Source organism: Pteropus alecto, unplaced genomic scaffold (genome assembly GCF_000325575.1).
Source record: "Pteropus alecto unplaced genomic scaffold, ASM32557v1 scaffold160, whole genome shotgun sequence".
Taxonomy (NCBI): domain Eukaryota; kingdom Metazoa; phylum Chordata; class Mammalia; order Chiroptera; family Pteropodidae; genus Pteropus; species Pteropus alecto.
The window spans coordinates 1,836,883-1,846,987 of NW_006429864.1; the positions used below are offsets into that span (position 1 = coordinate 1,836,883).

The 10,105-nt window shown below is 51.7% G+C and overlaps 1 protein-coding gene across 3 annotated transcripts in view; it reads right to left on the minus strand.

Moving 5' to 3' along the window:
* CERS1 (ceramide synthase 1) overlaps window positions 1-10,105 on the minus strand; it is a 19,253-nt gene that overhangs the window by 2,108 nt on the left and 7,040 nt on the right. Inside the window, exons 2-6 of one of the 3 annotated variants that reach the window (XM_025044082.1) lie at window positions 7,807-7,987; window positions 6,074-6,235; window positions 5,451-5,598; window positions 5,104-5,213; window positions 3,072-3,388 (exon numbers count right to left, since the gene is read on the minus strand). In XM_025044082.1, coding sequence (XP_024899850.1) covers window positions 3,313-3,388; window positions 5,104-5,213; window positions 5,451-5,598; window positions 6,074-6,235; window positions 7,807-7,987 — 677 coding nt within the window. In that variant the 3' untranslated portion in view covers window positions 3,072-3,312. Of the gene's footprint in view, window positions 1-3,071; window positions 5,214-5,450; window positions 5,599-6,073; window positions 6,236-7,806; window positions 7,988-10,105 lie in introns of those variants that run through there. The other 2 variants (XM_025044087.1, XM_015586480.2) reach the window with 2 other exon arrangements.

Below are 10,105 nucleotides of genomic sequence, written 5' to 3' on the forward strand. Positions count from 1 at the left end.
CCCCTCATAAGCAGTGTTAGTATTTTTTCAGGGGGATGGGGGCAAAGGCCTCTACAATATCAGCTATACTTTTCAGTTTCAGTGCACAACTACGGAGAAAGAAAATCAGGAGAGGGAGGAAGGTGGAGGGACACGAGGACAAGTGGTGACTCAGGATGGATTCTGGATGTTTCCTGGAGGATAAGGAGATGGGGAGTGAGTGGACTCCCTGAGGTTTCCCAAGGTTTGCACCCTGAGTTGGACAAGTGTCCAGATGGATAGGTGTCCAGAAAAGGCAGTTTGGGGTGGGATGCGGGTTGATTTGGGATATTTTAAAAGAATGACATTGTGCTTAGAATGTCAAGCAGATGCTAGAGACAAAATGGTGCTCAAGAGGAGCACTGCAAGCTGCGGGAGGAACTTGGAAGTTGGGGCGGATTAAGTGAAAAGGCCCTGGGAGATGGGAAGGCTGGCGGGAGGCCACAGAGGGAGCAGGAAGCTCCAGGAGGTGGGGCGAAAACATCAAGAAGTCGGGGAGCAAATTGGTGGTTGCATAAGGGGTCACTGGGTTGGGTGTGGGGTTTCTTTTAGGGGTGATGAAATTTTCTAAAATTGACTGTGGTGATGTCTCATAACTCTATGTATGGATTAAAACATTGAATTATACACAGTAACTGGATGAACTGTATGGTGCATGAATTCTGTCTCAACAAAAACTGTTATTAAAATAAGGCGACCCCAGGTTTAGCACCAAGAAGGCTTCAGTGGAGCCAGACAGGAGTGGTCTTGGGGTGATGCGGGGAAGACCTTGGAATGGGGTGAGTGTGAGAATGGAGGAGGATGGAGGGGTTTTACTGTAAGGGAGGGAAACGGGCCAGGCTGGCACGGAAGGGTAGAGAGCAAGGATTTCTCTTCTTGGCCAGCATGTCTAGAGGCGGCAAGAGGGTGGATGTCCCTGGCCCTGGACCGTGGTCTCAGTGGGAGATGGACTATCCACTAAAGCAGCCAACCAGCTCGAGGTAGATGTCCTCATCTGGCCACTCCTGTTGCCTTGGGGACATGGAGGACAGGTTGTTGGTCCAGGGGACAATGGTGACGGTGGCACTTGGCAGCTGAGGAGAAGGGAGAGTCAAGGGAGAGGGGGCATGCTGGTACTGCTTAGGAATCGCTGAGGACCCCCTCTGGTCCATGGCGGTGCTGCAGTGTGAGCCAAATGTGTGGGTCACAGATCTTTAGACATGGGCGACAATGCAGGGGGTAGCATTGGAAAACTGAATGAACAAAGCAGTGAGGTATCATTGGGGGGGGTGTCAGTAGACCCAGAGTCAGATGAGGGGCCCTTGGATGACCCCTGAGAGGATGATGTGCTTCAGGCAATGGTTCAGGGCACAGGGGCCAGCCCAGGGTGCTGAATTAATCCAGGAGGGTGTTCTACCAGGTGGCCAGTGTCCCAGCTGTGGGAGTGATCAGGAGAACAGAAGCAGGAGTGAAGATGGGGCAGGGAGAGGAAGGGATCATATTGTCATATGGTTTGTTTCTCCTGAATTATTTCAAAGTGGTTCTTGGTCATCATTTTCTTACTGCTTTCAAACCTAACTAAATTATCATCTATACAGTTTGCATGATCCTGATTCTGAGCAATTGAGGTTACCCCTTTGGCTTAGTGTGGACAATTCTGAGAAATGTTCCTGTGTTTAAAAACATCTATTCGCTCTGGTTCTGAGTTGCTGGATGAGAAGCACAAAGCATGGACTGTACCTCCTGTTGTCCCATCACCCCAAGGTTCAGGGCTACATCATGAGGAATGTTCTAGATCAAGAATTACACCTGAATTTCTCTTCCTGTCCTTTCAGTTGCAACTTTTACATACCCTGGAGTTAAAGTCTTTTAACTTTTAACAGTATGGGGTAGAGTTAAAAGAAAAAAATTTCATAACTGTCATGATTATTCATATATGTTTATGTGAATGCTTAATATTTGAGATTCTACCCTCTTATTTGCATCACTTTGCTGCTTTTTCTAACCTTCCCTTTTTGCATTTATTTTGTTCTGTTTTTTATTCCATTCTCTACACCTGGTAGTGTTAACATAAGTACCTAATACAGCCTAAGGGTAATCCTCACCTTCTTGCAAAATGCAAATCCCCCAATCCTGTTTCAATATTTAATACTTCAGTTCTAATTTTTTTTTGTTCCAAATTAGGCATTTAAAATGTTTACCCAGTTATATGTCACTTCCTCTGCTGATCTGCCTCTTGAGAGAGCTTTCCTGTTTTCTGAAATATAACTTTATTTTTCATTCCTGTGGGTGTCCTTTCTCTTAATTGTTTTTAAAATTGTGTACAAAATTCTTGGTTGCTTGTTACTTTAATTCATTACTTGAGGTGATACTTTATTTTACTCTACGGTCATCTAGTGTCCCTTGATGCCATTAGTCTGTCATTATTTAGTAGGTCATCTCTTCTTTTCTGTGACTGTTTTGCATTTTCACTATGACGTATTTGGGGCATAGATGCCTTTTTATTCACACTTTATGACTGATATCTTGTCACTTCCGGGAAAATTCTCAGCACATTTCTTCTCATATTGTCTGTCCCCAACTGTCTCCTATTAGAACTCAGACCAGGTCATTCTTAGAATTCTAGCTGCCAGTTTCCATCTGTTGTGCTGCATTCTGGGTAATTTCTTCTCAGCTTTCAAATTACTGATTCTCTCTTCAGCTGTATCTAATCAGGTGAGCCTTAACAGCTGCAGTAGGTTGAATGGTGTTCCCTGAAAAGAGAGGTCCATGACCTAATCTCTGGAACCTGTGAATGTGACTTTATTTGGAAAAAAAAGGTCTCTGCAGATATAATCAAGTGAAGGAATTGAAGCCAGAAAAGCCAGAGAGAAGGCCATGTGAAGACGGAGGCAGAGATTGGAATGATGTAGTCACAAGCCAAAGAATACCCAGAGCCCCAGAAACTGGAAGAGGCAGAAGGGTCCTTCCCTACAGCCTTCAGAAGGAGTGTGGCCCTGCTGACACTCCTGTTAAGTCTATGGTACTTTGTTACAGACAGCAGCCCCAGGAAAGCAAGAGAACATCCAATGCCGTTTTTGACAGTCTCTCATGCCTTTTAAGCAAACTTTTTATTTTAGAATAATTTTAGATTTGCAGAAACATTGCAAAGATAGTATAGAGCGCTCCAGTGCAGCCCGCACCAGCTTCCCGAATGGTAACATCTTATGTCTCCACAGTACATTTGTCACCACTAAGAAACCAATGCTGGGGTACTGCTATGAACCAAACTGCAGACTTTATTTGGATTTCCCCAATTTTTCCACGGCTGTCCTTTTACTGGTCCAGGATCCCGCACTGCATTCGGTCCTCTGATGTGAAACAGGTCCTCAATCTCCTTGTATTCCATGACCTGGTGGTTTTGAGGTGTCCTGACCACCCCCATTTTTATACCCAACTGTACTAACTCTAGCTATCCATGGGGAATCAAGTCCTGCTAGTGGTGCCCATGGGGTTGAACATGGCAGCATGTCCCCTCGCACGCCCTGTCACTTCTGTGCAGAGTTCATGTTCTGCCATCCTAGTGGGAATGCTGGTAGGGCGTCAGACCCCCAACTCCCATTCTGGCTGGATATTCTTAGGGAAATAGAGTAGAGAACGGCACCCGGTAGGGCTGGGGGTATGGCCTTGGGCTCTGCATTTATAAGGACTATCCGCCAAGAGTTCACTGTTCTACAGCAGGAAGAGCTTTCAGATTTTTAGATCCGACCAGGCAGATGTCTCCTCTCCTCTATCCCTGGAGTCCTCTGAGCCACCGCTGCTCCTGGACACCTCTGAAGGTCAGTTGTCCTCGTTGAGACCTCACTGATCTTTCTTCAGAATTCCTGACTCTAGTTCCCCGGACATCGATGATCAAACATCCCCCAGACCAGACTCCTAGACGCCCCCTCCGCCGGCATGCATCTGCCCGACTCCCGTTTCGTTAAATGGCAGCTCAAGCCAGAAGTCTTGGGTCATCTTTGATTCTTTTATTTTAGCTTTACCTACATCCAAAGCAAGTCTGGTTGGTTCTACAACAGAGTTGGGAACTGACCACTGGTGACCTCACCTGCTGCCCAGCCCTCTTGTGTCTTGATCCCCGTTCACCTGCCTGACCCTTCCCCACCCTGGGTGCTGTGGTGCCGTGTTGGTGCAAAGAGCTTCTCCGTTCTGGCAATGCCCCAGTTCTCTGCTCCTCTTCTTCCATCTTTACGGAGATTTTTCAATCTCTGTTCCCATCATCCTCCTTGCCGCCCATCCTGACCCACCTCATCGAGATCTGAGCCCACTGCTTCCCCACGATCACCCCCCAGAGGCCAAAGCAGAGGTCCACTTGATCAGCACCCTGACCGCCCACTTGCTCAAACACGTCACATTGCCTCTGGGCACTGCACACCCTGGACCCTGCTGGTCATCCAAACCTGCCTCCAGTCACTCCTGGGCCCCTTCAGGCCAGGGGCTTCAGAAACCATCTGGCTCACATCCCAGGGCTGGTGAGTCCCAGAGACCCTGCCTCCGGGATGCCCAGTGAGGCCCCTTTTCCTCTCCTTCCCTAGGACTCTCACTTGGGCCAGACTGGGTCTGAACCCCCAGCCTCATCTCCTGCTTGAGTGGCCAGTGGGCCAGGGAGCATCAGCATGGACAGAGTGTGTGCTTTCTGGGCCTCCCGTGTCACCCCCTTATTCTCACCTCCACTGCCACTCACTTAGAGGTTACCCTCTGGCCTGGCCAATGACTGCTGCTCACCACCCATGGGGGCCCTTGCTCATCTGCTCTGGACATGCCAGCCAGTTGGCTTGTCCCTCACTGCTCCACTGATGACACCCTGCTTCTTGTCTCTTACCGCTCTCCCCCACCCTGATCTCTCTGCTCTCTACCCGCTCCCCATTGTCTGCCTTACATCATCTAATTCTGTCTCTACATCATCCACACCTTTACTGCAGTCTCTGTTTTGGACGTAGGCTCCAGGGGCAGCATCCGCTATGGCCTCATTTGTTCATGTGTCTCCAGGGCCCGCCTACAGAGCACGCTCAGACTGACAGACGTGGCTAAAGGAAGAACCCGGGGCGGCGGCCCCTCCACACTCACTCAGCTTTGCTGGGCTTGGGGCTCGGGGCCTCTGCTGCGTCGTATTCTCGCACATCCTTCAGCTCACGCACCTGGCCCGTCAGCACCTTGGCAGCAAAAGCCACGATGTACTGTGGGAGGGGAAGGCACAGGTGAGAAAAGAGCCTTACCCCACCATGCTGTCCTTCTGATGGCCATGCGCTCCTGACACTGGCCATTTGCATGAGTGGTTCTCATTGCCTAACATGCCCCTTCCTGGACACGCCTGAGAAGGGCCTGCACCTGGACCACTGCCCAGGGATGAGGACTAGGATGGGACTGCTGGCTGAGGAAGTGGGTGGGTAAGGAGCTGTGGGTGGCAGACTCACCAGGAACCAGTAAAGGTTCATGAGAGTGAGAAGCAGTAGGAGTGTGTTGAAGAAGAAGTAGAAGGGAATGTCAGGCACCGAGCGCAGGCTGCAGTGGCATGTGGCATACAGGACCTTGAGCGGGAACCAGTAGAGGCGGAACCAGAACCTGTTGGGGGAGGGTGAGAAACAGGTCGGGAGGCTGTGGGCAAGAAGGAGGGTGGCCCCACCTGACCCCTGTCCTGTCCCATCTGGTTTCATCTATCTGTTCCTGCTCATTCCCACCCATCCTTATCCCTTTGCCCCACCCCTGCCTGCTCCTGCCCATCTCCATTCCCGCTGTCCTTTCCTGCCCAACCATGCTCCTTCCCCACTTCATTCAGCTCCTCCCCTTCCCTGTCAGGCTACACCCCTTTCATGAGCCTCACCTTCTTTCCTGCCTGGCCCTACCCCTTCCTTCCCACAAGGCCTGCCTACTTCCCTGATTGGCCCTTCCCTTGCCACCAGGCCTGCCTTCTTTCCTGCATAACCCTGCCTGCCCTCACCTAGCACCCCTACCAGGCCCACACCTCTCCTGCCTGGCCTCGCCCCGCCCCGCCCCTTCCCACAAGCCCCTCTCTTTCCCATGGGCCCTGCCAGCTCACCAGCTGAGGCTGAAGCTGAGGCAGCCCAGGTCTGCAGCCAGGGCATGCAATGGATGGTGGGACCCTCCGCGGGACTTGAAGTAGACATTGAGCTTGGTGAACTCCAGCTGCACATCACTGATGTCATGCAGGAAAAGCACCAGAATGCCCACATTGTGGTACCTAGGGAAGAAAGTGGGGCAGGACAGGGGAGAGGGCGGGTCATATTGGGGATCCCCCTGCACTGAGGCCCCAAGATAGGCCCCTGGTCCTCACCTTCCCATAGATCCTCCAGAGCCACTCTTCTTGGCCCATCTGCCCTGTTTACCCTCCCAACAGGTCAGGTCTGTGGCAGCATAGGCCGTATTCATTCAGGGGCAGCCCACCTGCCTCACTGTCCCCAGGTGGCCCAGGAGCCTCCCTGAAAGTTCCCTCTTTAGTCCTTCCTCATCTCCATGATCTCTGACCCTAAACAACCCCTGACCCTCACAGCCCTGGGCCATTCTGTATCCAGATCCCCCACAAGTTTGCTGACACTCCCAGGTTTACACGATTCATCTAAACTTCACTGCGAGCTGCAGATGACTGGGAAAGGCTGTGTCCCCACTAGAATCTACAGAAGCCCGAAAGCCAGTCCCCTGTCCCTTCCCAGTGTTCCCCTTATAGCTGCTTGGGCCAAGGGGCCTGAATTCAGCCTAGGTGGGGCTGTGGATTTCACCATGTCTTCCCCCACTTGGCCCTCCTGCCCCAGGCCCTTCCATGTGCTGTTCCCAGAGCCTGACACGCACCTCCCTGGGAGTCACGGAGCTCTCCTTCACCTCCTTTCAGTCCTTGCTCGCCTGTCACCCCAGTCCACCCCTCCCAAACCTCACTACCCCTGCAGTCCTTATCTTCCCACTTGATTTTTCTCCATAATTATCACCTTCAAACAGATTATTTTCTTTTTCTTTTTTTTTGGGTGGTGGTGGTGGTATCATGATTCTACTCTCTAGATCAGTGCTAATACAATTTTCTAGAATGGCAGAAATGGTTTAAACCTGCATTGTCCAATATGGGAGCCACCAGCCACATATGGCTGCTGAGTAGCTAAACTATGGCTGCTGTGGCTGAGGAACAGAATGTATGATTTTATTTATGTTTAATTAAAGTTGAAGTAGACACCTGTGGCCAGCGCTGTACTGGAGGGTGCAGCTATGGCAGCTAGTTCAATAAGAACAGAATGTGAATGTATATGTCATTTTAGATTTTCTATCAGCCACGTTAAAAAAAAAAGCAGAGAGTAGTTAAAATTAATTTTGATAATGCATTCTAATTAACTCAGTACATCCAAAATATTGCCATTTCAACATGTAATGGGTGTAAGAAGGGCACTGACAAGATATCTTCACTCTTTTGCCTTTGTAACTGGGATGGCTTTTATACAATGAGCAGGCTGTGGTTTGGTGAAGTGGCCCCATGCAGGCTCTAAAATGCCAGTGCTTGTCCGTTGTGTTGTTGATGGCCTCCCCCCCAGCAGAACCCACCATACAGCAGGTGCTCAGGAAGCACTTCTATGTGACCTGATCTGGGGTGCCATCCGGGTGGGGTTGGAGTGGGATGGGGTGGGGGCTCCCTACATATGTTTCGCCCCACCCTTCTGGAATCTCTCTGGACCCTCCCCCATGGAAGCCCCCATGCTCCCAACCCCAAGACGTGGGCCTCTGCCCCGTGCCAGCCTCCCACTCCTACTCGTGCGGCCACCCTCTGGGACTCACCGGAAGGCATAGGAAGAGACGATGAGGACCAGGGTGACCACGTGGTGGACGAGCATGACCACTGAGTCCTTGCGCCAGGCGTCCATGTACAGCGTGGCGTAGATGGAATGGCCATAGAAGCTTCCCTGCAGCAGGTAGGCGGCCGCAATGTCCCGTGGCACCTCCATGCCCGGTGTCCAGTCTGGGGAGAGCCCGACCGCGCCATCAGGGGCCTGCAGAGCCTGCAAGACCCTCAAGCTGGGCATGCATCTTCCCCATGCTGGGGCAGGCCAAGTCTCTGCAGGTGTCCTGGCCACTGGTTTTCCACCTCGATGGAAAACCCATTATTTTTTATGATTAGTTATTATCTTCTAGAACATTTTTAGATTTATAGAAAAGAAGTGCTCCTACTCCTGAAATCTGTCCCTTGCAGCATTTCTAGCTCTGCCTTGGCTGCCCTTTCCATTCTCTCTCAAGCCAGCTGGGATGCTTCTGTCCCGGGTACCCCCTCCCCAGCAAACCCCCAACCAGATGGGAGGCCACCGCCCGCGATGTGGTGCCAGCAGAGCAGCTGAGGCAGAGATCACACACCCGCCAGTGCTGAGGAGTTCGGGGTCTTCCCAGGTGGGCCCTGGCTCCCCTCTTCCTCCGCCTGCACTTGTGTCCACCCTCACTCAGTCCCCGCCCCTTCCGGCTGACACTGACCCCCCAGCTCTCCCCACCACTTCTCTCTTCTACCCATTACCAGGGTCAAGGGCTCTGCCTGTTGGCCTGGAACTCTCTGGATTGTACCCTGCTTACTGGCTACTCCTTCTCTGTCCCACCCCTGCCTCGGTGACCTAGAGCAGACCCTCATGCCCTGCTGGGCCCTGCTGTTTCTAGACACCTCCTATGCCCCTGGCTCATCTATGCTCTGGCCTCTCCTGCAACCGAGATCCACTCGGACCCCCACCAGGGGGCCCCTCTTTGGTCTGTATCTCTGCTCACTTCCCTGGCCCCTGCTGCCCCCATCCTGGTCCAGACACCACTGTCCCCCCTCGGCACTACCCTAGCTCCTCCTGGCCTCTGAGTGTGTTCCCAGCTGTCCACTTTCCCCATGGTGGCCTAGATGGCTGTGAGTACACAGACTCCATGACCTAGCAATTCCACGCCTAGGTGTGAGCCCCAAGGGAACTGAAAACAGGGACTCAAACGGGTGAGGGAAAAACAAAATGTAGTCCATCTACACAATGGAATATTACTGAGCCTCGAAAACATAATACTGAGTGAATGAAGCCAGATACAAATGGTCACATGAACTTTTACCTTCTTAACCACCTTTCAATTCAGTAGCATTAGGTATGTTCACACTGTCGTGTGACCACCCCCACTTTCCATCTCTAGAACTCATGTTGTAGAACTGAAACTTGCTCCCCAATCCCCTTCACCCAGACCTTGGTAACCTCCATTCTATTTTTAGTCTTTATAAATCCGACTCCTCTACGGACCTCCTATAAGTGGCCTTACAGTATTTACCTTTTTGTAACTGGCTAAAATGGTTATGTTAAGAATATTTTAGTAAAAAAAAAAAAAAAAATGCAAAACTCCCCACGGATCAGATCTCATCTTCCCCCACTTTAACATGTCCAGGGGCCCCCCAAAGTTCGACAGCAAAACCCACACTTCCAGCTGGGCTCTCCCCTAAGTTCTATTCTCAGCTGCATGAGAATGCTGCAGCTGAGGGAGCCCCTTCCCCACCACACATACCTGCCAGGTGCCTCTGTCCCTCTTTAGAATGAAGGCATGCAGTGTCTGCTGTAGAAACAGGACACCAAATTTTCCACCCAGTGGGTGAGCATCTCCCCTCCAGCTAAGGGCTCCAGATCTGGGGCTGGGGAGTGAGGAGGACCTATAATTCACTATCCATACTTCATCTGCCCCTCCCTACACACTGGGGGGCTGGGCTCTGTCCATGGACCTCCAGCCTTCTCTCCACACACAGGCCACCTGCTGCTCTGGATGCTCCATATCACCCCATCCCTCTCCTGCCTCGCCCCGCTACCACACCTCCAGTATCAGGCCCCTGGGCTTCTCCTGGTCTCCCCGAGACCAACCCCTCCTGGCCCATCTCACTGAGGGGCCCCAGACCCTGGTGTCACCCCACTCTCCTCTTACACTAACTTTTGGTTTAGCGGCAAATCCTATCAGCTCTGCCTTTTAAACATTTCTCAAATCAGTGACTTCTCTCCTCTGCTTGGCCCTGTCCTGGTTGGAGCCCCCACATGTACACTTCCTGCCCTCAGCCCCGTCCTCTGCTCACAGCCCACTACCCCTCCCCCCC